Source organism: Corvus kubaryi, unplaced genomic scaffold (assembly GCF_017639235.1).
Source record: "Corvus kubaryi isolate FWS band 111438036 unplaced genomic scaffold, C.kubaryi_AGA036_p1.0 37334, whole genome shotgun sequence".
In the NCBI taxonomy this organism is placed as follows: domain Eukaryota; kingdom Metazoa; phylum Chordata; class Aves; order Passeriformes; family Corvidae; genus Corvus; species Corvus kubaryi.
The window spans coordinates 20,155,740-20,177,584 of NW_024581108.1; the positions used below are offsets into that span (position 1 = coordinate 20,155,740).

The 21,845-nt window shown below is 41.6% G+C and overlaps 2 protein-coding genes across 5 annotated transcripts in view; one reads left to right on the forward strand and one right to left on the reverse strand.

The window, feature by feature from the left end:
* Nucleotides 1-1,253: 1,253 nt before the first annotated feature.
* LOC121665855 (EF-hand calcium-binding domain-containing protein 7-like) lies at nucleotides 1,254-20,640 on the reverse strand. Of its 2 annotated transcripts, XM_042030682.1 has the most exons (14): nucleotides 20,559-20,640; nucleotides 17,325-17,494; nucleotides 14,552-14,763; nucleotides 14,080-14,166; nucleotides 13,467-13,656; nucleotides 12,641-12,771; nucleotides 9,577-9,718; nucleotides 8,967-9,076; nucleotides 8,275-8,432; nucleotides 7,942-8,075; nucleotides 6,358-6,506; nucleotides 4,427-4,636; nucleotides 3,082-3,189; nucleotides 1,568-2,039 (listed from the first exon to the last, which is right to left on the reverse strand). In XM_042030682.1, the coding sequence occupies exons 2-14, from the start codon at nucleotides 17,491-17,493 to the stop codon at nucleotides 1,965-1,967; spliced, it is 1,875 nt and encodes a 624-aa protein (XP_041886616.1). In that variant the 5' UTR covers nucleotide 17,494; nucleotides 20,559-20,640; the 3' UTR covers nucleotides 1,568-1,964. The 2 variants fall into 2 exon arrangements, with proteins under 2 accessions (XP_041886617.1, XP_041886616.1); XM_042030683.1 differs by lacking the exons at nucleotides 1,568-2,039; nucleotides 3,082-3,189 and adding an exon at nucleotides 1,254-1,381 and having other exon boundaries at nucleotides 4,404-4,636.
* OSBPL9 (oxysterol binding protein like 9) overlaps nucleotides 20,600-21,845 on the forward strand; it is a 57,236-nt gene continuing 55,990 nt past the window's right edge. For all 3 annotated transcript variants that reach the window (XR_006016505.1, XM_042030678.1, XM_042030679.1), the window contains exon 1: nucleotides 20,600-20,710. Coding sequence is in view for 2 of the 3 variants with exons in the window: in XM_042030678.1 (XP_041886612.1) it covers nucleotides 20,600-20,710 (111 nt within the window). In the remaining variant the exon portion in view is untranslated. The remainder of the gene's footprint in view (nucleotides 20,711-21,845) is intronic.

The window sequence follows — 21,845 nt, forward strand, 5'->3', positions numbered from 1 at the left end:
TCCGGCTGCCCCCTCCTGTCAGGGAGTTGTGCAGAGCCACAAGGTCCCCCCGGAGCCTCCTTTGCTCCAGGCTGAGCCACACCAGCTGCCCCTGGTGCTCCTGTCCCTATGGCCACCAGCAGGATGTCCCCACAGGCCTTACAGACAGGCCCTGACCTCAAGTGACCACCCCACACAAGCAGGAGCCCCCCAGTGCTCCAGTAGCGGGGTCAGGGAAGGTCAGCATTAGCAGCGCCTTGAAGAAGCTGAATTTTGGCATAGCTCTAGTTCTCAAAAGAATGGGAACATTCCAGAAATTCAAATTACCTCTTACAGATATTTTTTCTCCTAAATGTCTCCCCTCCAAGAAAATAAGCGGCTACCTCTGTTCATCCTTAAAAAGAGAAGCTGGAATTTTTCTGTCTTGGTGATACCTGGATTTGGAGCAAAATGGAAAAGACTCTGCACATACAACCAAGATCTCTAATCTCACCTCCTCCAGGGCAGGAAAGGTAGAACCTGCTGTGGAGAGTTTGCCTACTAAGTCCCCGCTTTAAAAACTGCATCATGAAACCCTTCCTAGCAGCAGCAGGATCAGAAAATAAAGGAGGTTCTCTGTGTATTGCTGGGCCATGTTTTGTACATGCAGCAAACCCAACTCTTTCCACGCACAGCGATTTCTCAGCTAAGCCCTCCTCTCAGCTTTAGCCATTCCTTTCCTAAAAGGCAGAGAGAGTTGCATATGAATTTCTGCCACATCTAAAAAGGCTGATTTTACAAACAAAAGAAACCTAAATAATGCACTGCTCAGTTTGTAGTGTCTATTCCACACGGAGTGTCTCATTATTTCCCGACTCCTTCTTAGGCAAGGAGCTGGGAATTTCTGATTTACCCACACCTTGCCTGAGGCAGCATTGGCAGAGCTCAGTCACAGCTAAAAATCACCAACTATGTTTTGGGGCCTCCACTTCTTTCAGACTGTTCAGAAAATGAAAACAATACCTGTGGTACTCGCTAAGGAAAAAATATGGAAAGCTAGAAGCTCCCCAGGAATCCTGCCCCAGCACCAATGGCTGCAGTGTGTAAATCAGAGCCCAGCTCTCATTTTGCCACCGACATTTACTTGCCCAGTGTAAGATTACAGCAGAGGAACAGCAGAGAGCAGCAGTTAGGGCAGATAAAAATAGCTTTGCAACACTACTTGCTGCCCTCACACATGAGGTCACATACATTTAATGGCTATTTTAAACTCAAAACAACTTTTTAAGCATCTCCCACATTAACAGATATTTAGAGAAACCAGAAAAATAGAATAAGCTGAATGGTTTTAGTACCTCAAAGCTGGTTTTCCTTGCTGTTGCAGCCTAAACTTGGGGCACTTCAGTCTTCTTATTTCAGCCACCTGGGAAGAACTAATTGCTGTTAACAGTCAAGAGCCCAAGACAAACCTCCATTTTTCCCAAATGATGTTATTTCCTTATTGCATATGAAAAGGCAGACTTTATTGTATATAAAACAGTATAAAATCAGGCAGTCATTACAGAACAAGTGGAAGATGAGGATTATCAGCAAATGACCAAAAAAAAGGGAAAGAAGCAAATCCTTTATCAGGTGACAAAATAAAATGAGCCTCACCCCTTTACACTTCTCACATCCAAACCACAAGAATGTTTAATTAGGAACCCATTCAACAAAGTTTTTCCTCAGTCAGGCAGTTCCAGCCTGCGATGGAACTACAACCCATGGTATGGAAAACAAGAGCAGATCTAGGGAGAGCAGCCTTTATGAAGCACAGTTCTATTACAGCTGGATTACTGAACAGCACTAATTTTTATTGTGCCTCAGTGTTTTCGTGCCAAGATCATCAACAAGTATAAAGCCAGTATGCCAGCTTTTTGAGAAGGACAAGACTATAAATTGCCTAAAAGCTGCCTAAAGCTGTTCCTGGTTCAGTGTGCCTGCTCCCAAGCCTGGCACTGGGAGGTTTAACCTACAAGGGAGTGCACACAGCTGTAAATCCACTCTTCCTGCTCCTTGAGGGGCATCACGTGCTGAGAGACCTGGCACAAGAGAAAGCAGAGATGAAAGAGAGTTCTCTTTATTGGAAAACTCTTACCCAATGTGCTGTGCAGGCAAAATGTTCAGTACTGGTATCACTAAATGATAAGCATTCATCATATACACTGACAGCTGATATTTAAAAACTACTGTTGAACTTAACAGCAAAATATCCCTGAGGATTGAGCCTACAGTTTCTACTGAGTGAAGCCTAAATTCAAATTTAAAACCACCTTACAGGATGAGGCTATGGATATCTAAAGTGTCAGCAGCAATTTAAATAGGCCCCAGCCTTGCCTGTGTCATGGGACTGCTCTGTTGACAACAGGTTTGAATGAATCCACCCTGGAAAGCTGGGAAATATAAAATAGCTTGGATGCCTCTGCTTTTAAACAAAGAGAGTGTACTTTTAGAAAAATAAAAACAGGGGGTTTATTCATAAATAAATGAAGAAAAACATCATCTGCATTTGTAATGCATTTTCCATCCCATCCCATCCCTTAGAACCCTCATTTGGAATTGTCACTAAAGCCTGCCCAGCTCTGCAGCAGGGCTCAGTAATCAAACTGTCTCATGGTTAACATGATCCCTAAATCAGGTTTAACAAAAGTTAGCCGCCTGCAAATCTCACTGTGCACAAGGACTGCAATACATCTATTTCTGCTTCTGATTAGTGCATGCTTGGTCTGTTTCTCACAGGCATCAATACGTGGGATTAAAAGTGGCTAAGTGAAAAAGAAGTAAAATACAGCCTTAGAAAAAGATTATTAAAAATATTAATAGTGCATGTATAGAATGGACAATTGAAATAGGCTCACGTATGAAAAACTGAGCAGTTATGGATGTTTATAGCAAACTGCATGGGAAAACAGGGATACATCAAGTTCATGATCAGCTTTGAAACACCAAGAACTGCTGATGTGTTCTGGTCAGAAGATGCCACTCTCCACATGTTCATTATCATGATAAAAGTCCCAGAAAAGGAACCTATAAAGATTTCACCTGTTTTTCTCTAAAGTTGGCTAAGCCATGAAAGAACCTCACCATCATGGATTTTGGAGCCACTTCCACAGCAAAAACTGTCAGTCCCCTACTGTTGAGGCAGTTCTTACTCTTCTCATTGTTGACATGAATTATCACTTTATTTTCAGACTGCAAGTGAAAAAACATGAAGAAACCATTAGTCTTTACCGGTTAAGTGTCTGTTCTTTGTGTTAACAACTGCACACTCCTTGTACTTCCTGTGACTTTGCTGTGTTACAGGACAGAAGTGCTTAAGGATACTCTTTGAAGAGTAACAGTTTCAAATGTATCATAGCACCACATTCCTGGTCAAAAGTCACTTAAGACTCATTGAAACAACACAAGGACTTGTGAAGATACAAGTTGGCCTTGTTGAAGCTCACACCGCTGGCCTCAGCCGGTCCACACCCCCCTGTGGAGCTTCCCCTGCATTCCCACCCAGCTTGGTGAGATCTGCAAACCAAACCCAACTGGTATAAACAGAGTGGGCAGAGATCTGAAGCAGAGAGCATCCAGTTGTCTCAGTGCAGCCCTGATCTCCCTCCCTGACATATCCTCAAACATATAAATAACTCTGGAATATCCACCCTAAAGGGAAAAGTGCAAAGCCAAATCCAGAGTTCCAGGAGCCTCAGCATCCACTCCTAATATTAGTCCCCCAACCCACCCCCTTTTGCATGGCTGTGCATTTAAAAATACACTTCTTGCTGTGATCTTGTAAGATTCAAAGCATCTGAAGTTTAACATCTTTACTGTGCTGTGTTTATTCACAGTTCCTGCTATAAAGGAAACTGACAAGGAACAGCACATTCATTGTGTTCTATGGAAAAAGGTTTAAAATCTCTGCTTCTCACCAACCCCTTCTACTTGGATTCACAACTTTCAGCTTGAATTACTAATAAATTACACCTGGAAGAATAATCAGGTAAAAACTCATCCATAACACACTCCTAAAAATCACTGCTCTTTGACCTTCTTGTGGACACTGGAAATATTCAATAGCATAAATGCTGTGCTCTTTGCTCTTGCTCTAATTGCATTTCCTGCTGTTAGTGCTTGTTTTCTCATTTGACGATCACATTGTGTCAAAAGATTGAAAAATTAGAATGTGAACACAAAAATATTCACATTTTATATGGTACTTAGAATTGCTTGCCTCATTATAATAATCTGTCCCTTCCAGGAACACTGATCCAGGCTCTTCTGAAGTCCCAAGGAGCACAAGCACATCAGGAGGGTTTTTTAATGAAACAGACACAAAAACCTGATTTCAGGAGAAGTAATTCTCAAATATGACCCAAGGAAGGAGAAGGAACAATAACAACAGACTTAACACAAAGTACCTTATGGAAGTCCCAGGCCATACCTTATTTTCAATCACAGAGCTGATCCTGCTGCCTGATTTGTAAGTGTGGATGATGATGTTCTCAGAGCCATCCAACACTTTGGCCTCTCCTTTATTAACCACAGACCTGCAGACAGCCCTGCTCAGCTGGGAGCCCCCTGCCTCCAGAGAAACGGCTTTCATCCTGGCTTTGCACCTCTCTGCACAGATGTCAATGACAAAGGGGCAGGCCTGCAAGGGAGAATAGGAGTTTTAGCATCACTTGAGCTGTAGTTTTTCCCCTCAGATTTTCCCCCACAGCTCCTAAGTATTTTCTTATCTAAACTAGAATTACCCAGATAGAAATATTTCCTTGAATATTAAATATTCCAAACCTGAGAGCTGTGGCAGTCTCTTGCACCAAATGAAAGCTCAGGACAACTGGCATTTTTAGGCCATTTACAAAAGTACACCTGACATGCAGGTCAACACAGCAAACCCTTCCTTGGACAGCAAAATGGCCAGGAATTAAGATGAAATATGAATGTATTCCAGTGTCTGAAAGAAACCTTTCTCCTCTACCTGTCACACTGTTGCTGTTTGTGCCACTTCATACAGATTGAACACCTCTGCAATGTTGCATTGAGCACCCTGGGAGTATCTTGACTATATTTTACTCCTGGTGTAACCACCTGGAGTTTGCATTTTCTTAGACTCCGCCACAGCACCTCAGCTCCTTTCTAAAGCTGTTGGAATCCAGCAGAAATGATTTCTCAAGCTCTTTCTCAGTGCTCCCAAAACATCAATCTTCAATTATTTGAAATCAAGGAATTAAAGAGGTGAGAGACACAAGTTAACAGCTGGAGATTTTTAGTTTAATTACTGAAGCGTTTGGAGAGCTGTGCTGTCCTTTGGAAAGCAAAGGCTGGAGCCAGAACCCACAGCTGGAATAAGGCACAACACACCTTCCTGAAATTCCTAACTGGAGAAAAACCTCCCCAAAATGCTCTTTCTTGGAGCAGGGCTCTCTCTTGTGGCTGAAATGCAGAAAAACAGCCTTGCAGGGGCTCTGCCAACCGCAGCTCGGAGGAAAAGGACAAACTGCTCATCCTTAAATCCCTCACCAGCATCCCAAGATTTTCACTGACAGACAACTGATATCTCTCATACTGACTATTTTTAGGTCTTCATGTATTTTATATAGTGGCTACACTGACCCGTTTAACAAAGTTAAATACCATTATCAGACTGTGATCCTAAAAATCAGCTTTTCTTAGGAATTAGATTATTTAATTATCTGCATATTTAATGCTTTAATTTTTTTCTCTTCATTAACGACACCCTCTTTCCTTAGAGAGAACTATTAACATCACAAGTAATATTATTTCTATAAAAATAAAGAAGATAATAAAATAAAATCTGTAAGTACACAGAAACATCGGAGATATAATCCCTGGTCCTGTAAAGTAAAGTGTGTGACCCAAACCCAAAAATTTTAATGAAGCATTAAAATTTCATGTTGAACACCTTCAGACACTGTTGTGAAAGGCAACAATAACTGAAATAGTTCTGTCTGGAAACTAGGAATTCTAAATCATGTGGAAAAAAATTATCCACTTCTGTTGTGGTTAGGGCCATAAAAGTGACTTTTTTAAGGAGAAAAAGTCCTGTATTTTCTAAATTTGCTGACAGGTCACCGTTTACCATCCTTATCTTCCTATCACTCCCCACCAGCAGAGTGCATGCATTCTTCCAACAGAAAGAATCCAACATTCCTTCCTCTACTACCCCACAAAATTCTGCCTTTCTCTAAAGCAAAGGAAAATTCCCTCTTTCAAGGATCCAAGTGCTATCTTAAGAATGAGGAGAATGACAGTGGCAGTGGATCCCTGCCCTCCTGCAATCAGTCTGTGGCAGACACAAAGAGTGCAGCAGAAAAATGTGCAGTGATTTTTGCTCTGTGACTCTCCTACCTCTGTCATTTCTAAGGCTTTGTTGTAGCCCAGGGACAACAAAGTGACCCAAAGGTCCCGAGGATCCCCATCCCGGTCGTTGGCTTCCATGAGATTCAAATCCATAAATCCTTGTCTTGTTAGTTCATTTTTCTTCATCTCAAAATTCTCTGTTTCAAAGGGATAGAAAGAGCACTTCAAAGTCTGTTCTCTCTGCAAACACCTTTATCCTTCCAAAGCCAAAAATCCCACTCCTGTTAACAAGGTCTAAAAGATGGAGCCAACTTGCAGCCTCGGGGTGACCAATATAATTTGGGAAAGAATCTCCTTGACCAGGCATATGCTGTTTGCAGAGCTTCCCTGTGGATTTGGGATAATGCCTACAAACAGCTGGCCCCTTGGATAACCCAGAAAAGGGGGAGATTTCAAAACACAGAGAGTTCATATTGATTTCTTTTTCTAAAAGTTTGGGGCTAAGCTTTGCAGAATGGGCTATTTTAGGAATGGGAAATGAAAATCAGCTGGAGACAGCACCTTTAAATGCTTCAGGTCCTTGATACAGAAGTGATTTACTTAGTTCCTAAAAAGCAATACAATTCCAGTAATCCTAACATCCCTCTCTAGAGAGAATATCATAGATCCACCACTCTATGTCAGCAAACATAATTGAAATGTCCTCGTGTCAAGGACTTTTAAAAATGGTTTTCTCATCTTCATAACAATGCTAAACCTTTACTATATATTATTAAAAAGGGATTACCAGTTTAATAAATCTATCCAAGGCTACAGATGCTGTAATAAATAGCTTGAACTTTGTTGTCTGATGATATTCATGTGAACCCTTCCACTGACTGATGACCTGGTGAAACATTCCCCAGCTTTCTCCTCTTTCCTCTCTTATTTATTCACACATTTCCACCCCTCCTACTTGTGTAGACATCAGAGGCATCACCCTGACAAAGCCATCAGTGTGGAAAAGCACATGCAGGGATGAAACAGAGGAGAAATCCAGTTATAGAAATGTATTTTTGTAGGAGTTTTCCATAAGTTAGGAAAAATTCTGATACCTCAGAATTAATATTAATAGGGCTTGCCAGATCCAAAGTATTTTGGCCAACATGCCACAGCCTCCAAAGGCATTATGTCAAACCTGACATATAGTATACAATGAGACACTGGCAACCCACATAAACTCTGGATGCCATTTTATAGCACCAGATACACACTAATTAAATGTCCCTCTCCACACTTGGTGAGATAAAAAAGCAGCACCAACCCAATCTGCACAAAGGAGATCGATTCAACAAATACCTGTGACAGTTTCCTTCCCCATATGATCCAGGATTACAAACCCTGTAGGTTTTGGCAGCTACAGAACAATTAGGAAGGGGAAGAATTCTCTCAGCAGAAGGTCAGTGGCACACACACCAGAATGAAGCAAAGCAAAGGACAGGAGACTGGAAAAAAAGAAAAAGAAAGGAGGAAGAGAACAATATCTACACATGTTCTTGGAATAGGCTACAGAACACCCAGTTCTATCCAGCTGGAAAGTTAACTGATAGTCTTAATTAGTTTCAGGCATAATTACCACAGTAATGAACTTACCCTTACACACAGCCCAGGCTTCCTGATCACACTTCTCCCCACTAGTCCTCAGCTCAAAGAAGTTGTATTCCTCCAGACTCAGGAGGCCATTCCCATCCAAATCAATTGTTTCAAATATATCCAACAAAGCAGCTCTGAGGGATGAAAAAGGCCAAACTATTTCCAAAGGCTTCCATTTCCTTTTACTGGCTCACAATATTGCCAAGAACTGTTCAGTCTATTTGAGAATATTCTCTACAAATAGTACTTTAGGAACATCCAGATTTAAAAAGCCACATTTTAGCTGGAAAAGAGATTTTTATAGAGATTATCATGTTTGGGAATAAAACTCACCGGAATTCTTTGGTGAGAGCCAGCTCTCCATCTTCATCTCTCCCCACCAGTTTGGCTTCTCCAGGAATTTGGGTTTTTACCTTCCTCAGCCTGCAGCCAGTTGTGAAAGGGAGCAGCCAGTAAACCCCAGATCCAAGCTCCCCTCTCCATCCAAACATCTGCTCTTAAAGGAAGACAGAAAAGTTTGGAACAACTTCTCAAATGATGCCGCTCTTTGTTGCCAGTAATATTCACATAGACGAGATGAATTACTTGAAAACGCTGGCAATGCTGGGTTCTCTCCTTAAAAAAAAATTGGCTGTGTGATGCCATTTGAAGGATAAAAACCAGTGAATCTCTTAGAATGAAAGTTAGAAAAACATGCAGGAGAGAGATGAGGGGAGAAGGGGACAATAAGTTTATGCTGCCTTATTTCTGCCACAGAGTAAGAATATTCTGTGCACTATGAAGTTCAAATGGCAAGGAGGAAGAAAATAAGAGGAAATGTAAACAAATTTTGCCTTGGAAATGTTGTGTTTGAAGGTGAAGAAATACAACTGAGTTTCTACAGAGTAGCTGTAAATATACCCAGCAACTCAGCAATACTGGGCACAGCTGGAATTCTTTCCAAACACATGGAATTCACACCCCCAGCATTAACACACACATGAAAAAATAACAATTAAAATAGGAATGCACCAAAAATCTCTAACCTCTTTGTGTTGGAGTTCAGTAAAGCTCACAAGCTGTAGATTCTCTTGGGTTTCATTTTCCTTCAGAATAAACAAAGCTGTATCCACTGACAACCAGCGACAAGATTTTCCTAAAAGGAAAAATATCCCCCAAAAATGCTTAATAATGACACAAAACTCTTTTTATTTGCGTGTCAAAATAGGTATTCCCATGGTATTTATTGATGCCTGCTGATGAAAAATGGGAAAAAAGAATCTATTCTACGCTATTGGGATTTCCTTCCTGTTTAGGCCAAGCAGATAAATTGTTCCAAGCCTTGTGATTGTCTCACAGATAATGATTACTGTTAATAATTTTATCATTAAAAACTATTGTTAAAACAGTTCTATCATTAAGGGTCAAGAACGCCAAGGAATGGCTACACAACACAAAAATTTGTTTCAAAAAAGCCAGCCCAGCTGACTTTAAAATAACTTTGGGGTCTAAAGGCTCCCATTTTATGGGATTAAAAAGGAAATAACCTACTTGGGGAAAAAAATAATTCCAATGTAGCAACTGGATGAAGCCCTGTGGTAAATCACCAAGCCACCACCTCTTTTTAAGAGGAAAATGAAATATAAATACACTCACCTTCTGCTTGGGCAATATTTAAAGGTTTGATGGTGATACAAACTGCAGATCTTTGGGGTAAGTGCAGCCTGTACTTGTGACTGATGATTTCCCCATCTTCTTCCAGGTAGAAGCATCCTTTGGATTGTACACATTGCCATTCCTGGAAACCAAGCAAATATTAGGTGTTGTTTTCATTTTGGATGAAGATCAAAGTGCCTTCTCTGAAATATGAATTAATTTGATTATTTAATAAACCCCGCATAGAACGCACCACAACATACAGCATCAATATACTTTTATTAAAAGAAAAAATCCCAAATGGTCCTTCTTGTAGTCAATTTTTGGAAAGTAACATTGCTTCACTTGTGAAAATGCCTGAAAAACACAGATTACCCCAATGCTCCAATAGTTGAAAATTAAATTGGAATTGCCACGAAGATTCTGATAATTATATTTGCAAACAGCTGGCAGCACGGACTAATTTAAATATAAGCATTATATACTTTGCAACTCCCTTTCTGCTGCTCTTTGAAGGCTTGGAATTTTTTTAAAAATTAAGATTTTGCTAAAGAAGTTCTAAAAGACTTTCAAAGTAACTTGGCTGTGGAAAAGACAAAGATTTATTAAGTTGTTTAAAATCAAGTGAGATGTCCAGTCCCTGGCAGACACTGCTATCCAAGTCCCTCCCCTCCTATGATCTCCCAGAATCTTTTCCTTGTGGGCACAACCTGCTGGAGAAGGTTTTAGGGATAATCCTTATGGAAGTGCAGCTACTTCTGGACCATGGAGCCAGAGATCAGCAGCCCCTGGTCACCTTTTATGGAGCAGAATACACCTAATTAACAAATCCATCCAATAATTTTATACTCCTCTTTATCCATGAAGCTGGATTTGTAGTGACAGGACAAGGAAAAAGGGGACCAATCATAAAAAATAATTAGGAAAGAAGTGAACAGAGACAAAACATTCCTGGGACTTAATGGTGAGGGTTAAATAAGGAGCAACAACTGGGGTTGTGTCAGTCAAAAAACGGATAATGGGAGCTGGGATTAACAGGGGGGTCAACATAACTCAGCAACAGAATTCCAACATGGACTTCAGCCTGTTGGATCACTGAAACACTACTACTCCTAAACTGTTTATTCCAATACTTCCAGGACTCCTGACTTCAGCTAAAAGGAGGTTTAAAAATTGAGGTTTTTTCTTAAAATTTGACACATTGGAAATAACTGGTTGTTTGCTGCAAGCTTAATACCTGCCAAAACTGTTGGACAAAAACCTTACCCATGTTTTAGGAAATCAAACTCTGTTATTCTGGCAGAGAGCATAAGGTGGTGCTAGAAGTCCTAAATTACCAAATTCCAAACAGGTATGTAAAATTGGGAAGCTGAAAGAGGATTTCCTGGCTGGATTTTCCTCTGGCACTTCAAAGCAGAACAGAAGCTGTCAAAAAATAGCCAAAATGGGAAACGTTTGTGTTTGAAATGTTAACTGGAAAGAAATGTGAGGCACTACCTGCTGCTGGCTACTGCAACTGAAATTTAAGTTCTTATTGAAATTACCCACATATTAATGCATAATTCCTAAAAAAAGCAAAGATTGAGAGGAATTTTCTAAGGGTTTTTTAATTTAGACATGCACCATGTTCTGACTTCCACCATTTTCCTCTGTCAGAAATGTAAAGTTGGTGTTGCTCCAACATCCTGAGGGCAGTATTTTCTCACTTGTACAAAAAGACAGGTGAACAGCAAAAAAAAAAATATTCTTGGATATAAGATGAATAAGAAGAATTTTTGGGTGCTGGATTCTAATTCACACCACAAATGAATCCCTGGGCATTTATTCACTGACTCTGGCAGAGCTTGCATTGTACAAAATAAAGTTTTAAAAACATTAATAGTTCTACTTACACCTTCCCATGTTTATTGATTGATTTCAGTTTTTGGATGATGCCAATCAATACTAATCAATATCTGCAGCTGCTTTTTTTTTTCAGTCAGTTCTTACTGGCTTATACAAAGAAAAAAGAATCCAATCTTGGGTAAGTGTGTGCTGGTTTTATACCCTCCACATCATATTTGAACAAGGTGAGATTGCAGGTTAAATTGCATCGAGGTCCAGATACCTAAACAGACTGCAAAAAATCCCTGGGAGATGATGCTTTGAAATTTTCATATAGAACAAATGTCACTGTACAGCAATGGGGAAGATATAAAGGACTTCAGAGTTCAACAAATCCAGAGTTGTTCTTTGAAACAAAAATGTAGCTCCTGAGGACAATCGGTTCCATTTTCTAGCAGCACTTACACTGTGTGGTCTTAACCATTTTTTCCCTTTTATACAGGAGTCTCCAGGTGCACATTTTTAATGTATCCCAGCAGTTTCCAGTTAATGTTTTCTATTTCTACAGCTATTATTTTCTGTTGAAAGAAAACTAGTAAAGGTCCAGTCAAGAAAGGGAAAACAAAGGGAAAAAGATCAATATTAACACTCTACAAATATTGACTTAGCAAAGTGACTTTGGTGTCTCTCTCCTCCAGGAATTTATATTGAATGAGTGATTTATTTAAAAGAAAATACTGATAGGACATATTAGTCTAACTAAAAATCAACATTTTCAGGTTACAGCATGTATTTACCAAGCAATGCCCAAGAAACTGAATATGCTCACAGATCTGGTCTTTATTTCCAATTACCTTTCATGCACAGGTTTATGATACACAATCTTTCAGACTACTTAAGCATTTGAAGTTCTCACCAACCTAACAAATTATTAAATTTTAAATTTCTCAAGAAGTCATTACATGTTTTCTCCAACAGTCGTTTCATTTATAAAAAACACATTTTGTTCTATGAAACCTTCACACTTGAAAAATTATTTCCAATAACTTGTTGTCAGCAAAACCAACAGTATATAAAAATGTTCACAATAATACCTATCAGGAAAGCTCTCAGTAGTTTATAGTTGCTCTTGACAAACTATTAATTAAACATAAGACATCATTTTTCTCTGATTTTTAGCTTTTTTAAAATGCAGTTACACAGGTGCCTAGAGGAAAACACCATCATTTCAGTGTGATACCTTCATTGTGTCAGGCTCAATAATTAGCTTTGTGTTCCTGCTGCTGCTGCTGGCACCCACAGTGACAGTGGTGGAGCTGGAAGCTTTGCCACTTTGAGCTGATGAAGGTCTTGAAGGAGCTCTGCTGTCACCTACAAACAGAGATATTTAATTACAATTACATTATTTCAACCCTCTCCTAGTGCTATTTATCATAAACCTTGCATTTAGAAGCACAAAGAAAACTGGATGACAAGAACTCAATCAGAGAACTTCCCTTCAGCACTCTTGTGTCACTTTTGCTCCTCTTTGCTATTGCCCAGACTTGAAGCAACTTGGAACAGCACAAACTACATCCTAATATTTCAGACTTGGTGCCTCTGCAGTATGTTCTCCATGGACTTTTTCCAGTTTGGGAAGGTTTGGAAGCAACTTTGTCACTTCAGGAAGGACCTTAAACTTTCCTATTGATTGTACTTGAAAAGCAGCCTCAAGAATTGAAACAAACACACTATTGATAAATGTTTTAAGGTTTCATGTCTGATCTGGGAAGGAAATAAATAACTTGCCTATGTTGCAATATCTGAGCATTCACCTCCTCTCTTCCCTTTGGACTGTGTCACATGACAATCAACAAAATCCACCCTTAGGAATTTGAGAGCTTCATAGATGCAGCCATTTGAACATATTTTACTGACACATTGATGGGATTGCCACAGTAGCAATTATATTCATCACTAAAATCCTCACTAATCTGAGAAAAATTAAACAAAAACTCAACTCTGGCTCATTGAGCCAGAGCTTCATCTCCAACAGAAAAAACATCAAATAGAAGAAATAGAAACACCATTAGCCAGTTTGTGATCGCTTTTCCTGGAGATCCTCGGGGATGCTTTGGACACCGGCACTGGGATCCCTTCAGAGGAATTCTCAGTTTGATTCCCAAACTGCTGCTGCCTCAATCGAGGGTCAACTTCCAGCCTGTCCCTTGCAGCCTTGCAGCACTGCTCACGGGTGCTCAGGTACAGCTCACAGAACTTGAGATAAAAAAAGAATATTTCACCTACCAGGTTACCTTTCTCATGGTTTGAAGGAGTAAAATGTAGCATTAGCAAGGAAAGGATGGGGCAGCAGCATTTTCTCTTCAAGACCAGTACTAATTTAAATTTTCATTAATAAGAACAACCACTCAAGTGTCACAGTAAAATGCAGCCATGATTCAACAAGGAGGACCAAATATTGAATAAATATTAAGTGTGACTTTCAACTCTTTCTTTCAAGATATTTGAAGACTGATTTTTAACATAGGATTCTTACCAGTTTTCCTCCAATGCAACCATATTGATGTACAAATTTTTGTGGGCTGTCTTTTCAGTCCAAAATTTAGAATCCTGGGGTTAGGTCATCATGAACGCTCGTATTGTCAATAACACTAGAACAAATTTCACTCTAGGCCTTACCTTGTTGTAGTCAAGTTTGCCACTGCAGTTAAAATCAGCTTGTTTGGTAATGCTGGTCACTTCCTCCCAGGTCATTTTATCACCTCTCTGCAAGAAAAAACCAGCTCAGTTTGGGTTCCTAATCAAGAATCCTGGTCACCTACAGTGAAATTTAATAAACAAACAAAGAGTCTTTTAATATTCTTTCAGGAAAACTTATCTTGCAATAGATTTCAATGGATTTTGATTGGAATCTTGAAAACAGAGGTCAAAACCATTAGAAATTATGTCCTTACAATGCTACTAAACACTGAAGAGATAAATTGTATCAGTTTATGTAATTCTGTGCTGTCTTCTGGAAACCCATCACAAAAATCTTCCATAAAATGGGGAATCCCAGCTCTCAGTCATTCTTGCTTATCTTGTTTTACCATCTAATTTCCAAAATCTCTACTAATTAAATATGGATAATTAAGTTCCTAGTGATACTTACTGTTGTAAGAATTTTATAAAGTTCATCATGGAAAATATATCCAGCTTTATCTGTGTCTATTTTTCCAAATGCTTCGAGCAGTTCATTTTTTGTAGCTGGCTTTTCTTTTTTTAAAATAGCACAAAAATCATCAAAATTCAGTGAAGTTGTTTGTGAAGTCCAGTATTTATTAATGGTCCTCTGAGAAGGATTTCTTCCAGCCTGCTGAAGTACTGCACAACAAAACACAATATTAAATATATATTCCAGCTGTGAGGAAAGGAGTTTTCTCCAAACATCCTTGAGTCACTTTCCATGTTCAGATTTTTTTAAAGCCAAATCACTCCAACAGAAAAGTGGGTCTGAAGGACAGTTTTGGTTATGATCTTAATCAAAATATCCACGAACTCAGACAGCCTCAAGTGTAAAATTCAGCCAAAATCCAGTGTCTTAATATCAAGAACATATTCTTTTTAAACCTGCACATTATTAGATCCTATTTCTATGAAGATCAACATCATCTTTGCACTTCCTTTGCTAAGAACTGAGATCTAGAATAGAATTTATCTGAGACAATATTGTGTGTCACACCTGTACATTTGAACGCATCAATTCAAATTATACAACATGAATTTAATGGAAAAATGACACCACCAGGCAGCCAATGCCACACATGCAACCAGTGCAATGGATGTTACACCTGGCATTCTCCAAAATGATTTTGCTGCATCTATTTGCCTCTTCAAGGTCTTTACTGAAAACATCCTTTCACCAGTTTTCAGTGTGATGAAGGTATTACATTAAATGGAAATTAAATTCAAATTACATTCTATCTGAAAGGAGAGGGATGTTTTTACATCTTCCCAAATAACCAAGTCTCTTGGGGAAGCACAGGAGAGCCTCCATCTCTACCTGGGCTGGCATTTGATTTTGAGCCAGCTGAGCAGTGACCAAGCCTGTGCTGGGAACTGCTCAGGAGCATCTGTGAAATGAGGCGGTGGCATCATCGTTACAACGCTCAGTGGGAACTGTGTCAGCAGCAAACCAAACCAACAAACCAGGCACCTTTGTTGTTCATCCCTGCCTCAAGGCCAAGCACTAAATAAAGATCTGTGCCCTGTCACCTCTGCTGCAGGAGCCAGGAGAACAGAGCAGGGCTCACATCTTTATCCAAGCCACGCCTGGGCATGGAGCAATGCTTTGGGGATTTCAGTGTCAAGGGCAGCCATGGAAGGGCTGTCACTCTGTGGGTTTGTTTCCATGGATAGCAGAGGTCCTTGGAATGTCAATACATGACTAGATTTAACAGATATCCTTCCAATATACAATCCTGTATTTTTGTATCTCCAGGGAGATCAGCACTTGCCATTCCCTACGTGCCTCCCAGTTTGTATTTGTGAAAGTTCAATCAGACTGCACCTTTTATTTAGATTTCTCTATGGTCTGATTCTGCTAAATCACTTCAGTAATATTACAACAGAAGGAAGTGAAGCTACTATTTGTGGATAAGCAAAACTCCTACAAACAAAATTTCACAGGGCCAATCTCTCAGTGAGACTTTAGTTTAGAATATCAGCCAAACTTGATGAAGCAAGAGACGCTTAAACGTTGGCACCACTCGTTTGAGAAATGCTAAAATTGACTTCAGATGAAATATAGGTCTCTAACTCTCAACGATTACAAATTTTAAAATAAATTCTTAAATGTTGCTGAAATGATTGGGAGTCTAAATAACTAACTGCCCTCTCTAAGATTACCTTGAAAGCAAATTGCCCAAACACTTGCTGTGTAGCCAAGCAGCATATGGATAGAGATGAAAGCCAAAACATTTATTAAAGAGATGACATTTGTTCACACCACCCCTCTGTTAAAATCCAGATTATCCCAAACTCTCATTAGGATGTCATCAAGGCCCTTTTATTGCAGCTGACAAAGCCTGGAGAGCACCAAGTCACAAGCTGTAGGAATGTCCTTGCTAATGGGTAGAATTTCATGTTCTGATGTAGGGACAGAAGCTACAATCAGTGCAACAGAGAAGTGCACTCAGCTTTTACAGTGGTGGTTTCCATGAAAAACCTTTTAATAAAGAACAAAAATGCTCTAAGAAAAAGAAAAACCACCACCCAAACAGAGCACACAATCCTACAACTCCAAGAAGCTGCAAAGCTGAAATGGTATTTGCTTGAGAAATTATTTCTGGGGGAGTGAAACCTCTTTCAAAACTGAAACAGGTTATTTATTACTCAGTCTTTCCTTACTCCTTCCTCATCTTACCTGGTCACTAAGATATATTATTAAGAAACCAACTTCCATTTCTCAGGTAAATTTTTCTCACTCCCCTTTGAAATTCCTGAAGTTTTTAAAACAAAGCCCCACAGCTTTCAGTATCTACCAGCACCCTTCTTTAGTGCAGCTGAAGCAGTCAGAGGTATTTTTTTCCTATTGTACTGCTGACAACACCACCACTTATACACAAATATAGTCTGGATGAAAAATGAAAACTTTTGATTCCAGTCTATGGAAGTGTAATTCAGCAGGAGATACGGAGTAAGAATTCTTATGGAACACCAGTTGTGGTGATTTTCTGTGCCAGGGCAATGGCCCACTCTAAACTGAACTGAGGCCCTTCATACTGGTGATTTACAGAAAAAAACCTCTGTCTGCTATTCCCACTTCCAGCAGGCATCCAAAACTACTCTCAGTTCCTTAAACCAGTTACTGAGTTCCTGCACTGGGATACTCTCACTGTAATCATCCCATGTAAGAACTAAAAGGGAAAAGATCCAATCGTTACCTAAACTGAGTTGTTCCTTGGATTTAATATTTTCTAAGCTGCTTTTTAAGACACTCAGGTAAGCTGCTCTGCAGTTCATGTAAAAAATGGCTTCTTCTGCATGCTGGGACTTCTTCCCTTGGGAATTTTCCGAGTGTGTAGCTTTCTGATTCCCGGGAATGCTGGCCATCCTGTGAGGGATATAATTCCAGTTAGAATTTGGAACTCTCTTAATAATTACTCTGTTTATCCTCTGAAACACAGACTAGCCCCAATTATCCAAATATCTACATCATATCCTTTCTATCCTCTCAATCTGGGATGGCAATAATTATCTACACTTGTAGGTAAGGACCACGAGATCCACAAACAGAAATGAGCTTGAGCTCTACTTATGATTCACAGTTTATCCTTCATTGGCAGTAAAAAGTTTCAGTTCACTGTATTTTATTTACTTTCAGACATTTGATATTACAATTATTATATAATATAAATATTATATAGTCTTGAATTCTGAAAGCATAAAAACACATTTTCACATTATCTGTGAAACAAGGCTTTGCCATCCATATTTTCTCTTTTTACACTTACAACTCAACAAAACATATGGATAAGAATAAAATTGGTCAAAAATTGAACCCCTTAATCTTCAAAAATGCCAAGTTAAGCACAGAATTCTATTTCTAAGAGTTACCTAAATATAAATAATAGAAATAAATGTGCATAAAACATTAAAAATAAGTGTGCCTAAAACTTTGAGCAACTCAGGCCTTTTAAGTTCAAGGCCCATACAATTAGAAATGAATGGAAAAAACCAGAAACTCATCTTTTTCTCAATTATTAAAACAACTCAAAGAAGTAACTAATGCTGTTTGCTCACCAATGGTCAGCAAACTCTGACAGCAGCTTTCTGCTTCTACCAGGGGTGATTAAGGTTTTTAGAAGGCCATCACAGAGGGACACTAAATCCTGTTGTGCTCTTGCTTTAACAGCCTCTTGTATTATTTTACCCAGTGCTGACTTCAGGAAATATATTCCAGTATAATAAATGGAATATCTCAAGTTCAGCAACAAGACAATGCTGTCCCAGGGTCCCCTTCAGGACTCATTGCATTTTTACTCAGGAGGCCTCAAGCACTGGCACCTTGTTGAGTTATACAGGTCTTTCACACTTGGGAAAGGCAGATAATAATCGCTTATCAAGGATGAAGCACACAATTTGTAACAGCCTGACACTTTAATATTACACAGGTACCAGAAGGACCCCACAGGGAACCCCTGACACAGTCTGGCTCCTGCAAATGGGTGTCACTATAATTAAGCACCAGTGTTACGGAATGGAACTGAGGGTAAAGGCAAGGAGGAGAAGAAGAAGAAATGTTAATTTTCCACTAACCAGTTTATAAAATGTGAACTCTTGTTTGTACTCCTTGGACTTCCCAATACGGAGAGATTTCTTATGTGGGCCAGGAGGTGCTGCCAATCCATCACTGGGAAATCCAGTGAGCAATGGCTCAGTGACAGCACTGCCAGCAGCCCCACGGCTTAGGCTGGCACATTTTACTGGAGAAATGACACTTCAGAAAAATAGACAGAGGGGAGCAATCAGGCCCAGGCTTCCAAACAGGGAGACAGTAGGTTTAGATTAGAGACTGGGAAGGAATTGTTCCCTGCGAGGGTGAGGAGGCCCTGGCACAGGGTGCCCAGAGAAGCTGTGGCTACCCCTGGATCCCTGCAAGTGTCCAAGGCCAGGCTGGATGGGACTTGGAGCAGCCTGGGATAGTGGAAGGTGTCCCCGCCCGTGGAACTGGATGAGTTTTAAGGTCCCTTCCAAACCGAACCAGTGTCGTACTCTCAGCCCAGAGCACTCAGTGCCATGTCCAGTCCTTCCTTGGACACCAGCCCTGCTTTGTTTAGTCAGTGAAACTAAAGAACAAAACAGACTACTAAAGTCATATGCAGCTTGAAAAAGAATGTTATCTAAATTAACAAGCTGGATTTCAAAACCAGATTGTGCATTAGGTACCTTAAACTGGTAACCTTGCACATAAACACACTGCCAGGTGACTCCAAGGACTATCAATGCTCCAAATTCTAATTGGTAACAAACTAGTATACAGTGTGACATGTGAAATGGGGAGACAATTAGAAATCTCGAATATTTCTTATTTTCCAAAACCAAACACAATGCCTTTGAGTGATTCTTTTTCACTAAAGGGGTGATTTTCTATTAAATTTTGTTTAACTTAGGATAAAGTTGCAGTGTCATGAGACACTAAATCTACTTCAACCCTACTATAAAGGCATTTTTATAGTAAAAGAATAAAAAAGGGCTATAAGGGGAAAAGGAAGAAAAAGCTACTAATGAATATGCTAAAGACTGCGTGATAAACACAAACCTCATGGTGAAAGCACTATTTCTGCTGCTTTACTGTTGATGCCTAGGAAAAAACATGAGTATCCCTATGGGTCCTTTAAAGTTTTTATGTTAAAGCATAGCTCAAGTTCTGTACTTAAGTCAGAGGAGATCAGTGCCAAAACCATGCCTTGTGCTGAACAACAAATTTGCAATTGTCCATAGCTCCTGGGTAATTCATTCCACATTCTTGGATCAATCCACAGAAAAGTTGTGTCACATTGAAGCCTAACCTTTAAAGGTTATCTCGAGTCGTGAACGGTTTTTATACACTGTGGACACGGAGCACTTTGAAGAGAAACCCCCTCGGACTCCATTGTTAAGCTCACTTTGGTTTAGCACTTAAAGCACTTTGGACATGCAAAAAGCCGAGAGGCAGAGGGACAAGCACAACAGCGAGAGAGGCTAAACGCTCCCAAGCGGTGCCAAGTCTTTTAGAGAGAAACGAAAAGATTCCAAAATGCTTTAGGAGACAGCCTGACGCCCTCCCGCCCTCACACTCGGCAGCGCCAGCGCGCCGTGCCCTCACCGCTCTGCCTCACAGCCCTCCCTCACGCCTCGCCCTCTGCCTCCCCCGGGCCGTGAGGGGAAGCCGCGGAGATGGAAACCCTCAGACAGCGCCCTCAACCCCCTTATCCCAAACTCCGTCCCTCCGGACACCGAGGCCGCCCACGCCCCGCTCCGCTCCCCTCACGCCCCCGCGCGCCTCACGGCCCCGCCCCGCTGCGCGCGCAAACCCCGCCCCCCCGGGCCGAGTGCCCCCGTGGCCCCGCCCCCTCGCTGCGTGCCCCGCCCCTTCCCGCCCGGCGGCCGCCGAGTCTGTGCCCCGCTCCTCTCACCGAGTGCGCGGCGTGCGCGGCGGTGCCGGTCCGGTGCTAAGATGGCGTCTATTATGGAGGGCCCGCTGAGCAAATGGACCAATGTGATGAAGGGCTGGCAGTACCGCTGGTTCGTGCTGGACTACAACGCCGGGCTGCTCTCCTACTACACGGTGAGGGGCGGCGGGCGGGCCGGGCGGGCGAGGAGGCGCCGGGAGACCGGCTGAGGCGCAGGGTGGGGGCGGGGAGGGGACTCGGGGCGTGCGGGCGCCCGGGCGGCCAATGGGGAAGGAGGAGGCGGTGGGAACGGCCAATGGGGAAGGAGGAGGCGGTGGGAACGGCCAATGGGGGAGGAGGAGGCGGTGGGAGCAGCCAATGGGGCGGCGCTGCGGGGAGGGAGATCGAGCGGCGGGGGCGAGCGGCGCTGTTGTTGTTGGCGGCGGGCGGCGCCGCCGGCGGGAGGGGCTGCGGGACTCGCCCGGGATCTCCCGACAGCTCCGGGGCCGCTCACCCGCGATCCCCCTGCCTCGGAGCCTTGCTCGGTGCTGGCCGCACGCTGCCGGGTCCCGCTGCCGGGTCCCGCTGCCGCGGCGCTCCCCGCCCTGTCCAGCGGGAGCTCGCTCTGGCCCCGATCTGGGCCCGGGGCGGTGCCGCATTCCCGGGGCCGTGTGCGCCCAGCCGCGCCCGGCGCCTCGTGCCCGAGGCTCGCGGCGCGGTACCGGCGCGCTTGCCGGGCTCGCTGCTGCCCGGCAGGTGCTTCCCAGAGCCGGATCGACTTTTCCCTTTCCGTTCAGGACTTCCCACTTCCCAGCACTAACTTTTAAAGTGCGGTGTGTTAGGAAACAGTGATGTTTTCCTTAACTTTTTTTTTTTTTTTTTTTTTTGCATAACCCCTGACAGATCCTGCCTTGCTGGCTTTTTCACCTTCCTTATTAATATTTTTACATAACTTACGAGTATTTTAATGGTGTGGATTAATTTTTTTCAAGGAGGCACCCTAAAATCAGAAGGCTCACTGGGTGAACTGCATCCATGCCCCGAAGTTTTCTTCTCGTGGAGCAATTAGTGTATCAGTCTGAATAAAACACATACAAATTAAACCTGTAGTAAGTTGTAATAGATTTACAGCAAATAACTTGAAGTATCACACTGTCCGTGAAGCTTTGTTCATACAGTAGCATTGCATATAAAATTCTTTCCCTAAATCTGGATTTCCATCATATTGGGAGAGAGCTTATCTTCCCAGATGCAGGGGATAAGGCTCTTGCCACAGAACTGTCTCAGGCTCTCAGTTTTGTTCATTTGGGT

Bases quoted from the DNA above. Each gene is read 5' to 3' on its own strand.
- LOC121665855 (XM_042030682.1), bottom strand. From the start codon at position 17,493: ATGGCCAGCATTCCCGGGAATCAGAAAGCTACACACTCGGAAAATTCC. The intron at 12,772-13,466 runs GTGTTTCTATTT...CTCTGTTTGTAG, and splicing joins CGATCACAAACTGGCTAATG to GTGACAGCAGAGCTCCTTCA. The intron at 8,076-8,274 runs GTGAGTTTTATT...TTCATCCCTCAG, and splicing joins GCTCTCACCAAAGAATTCCG to AGCTGCTTTGTTGGATATAT.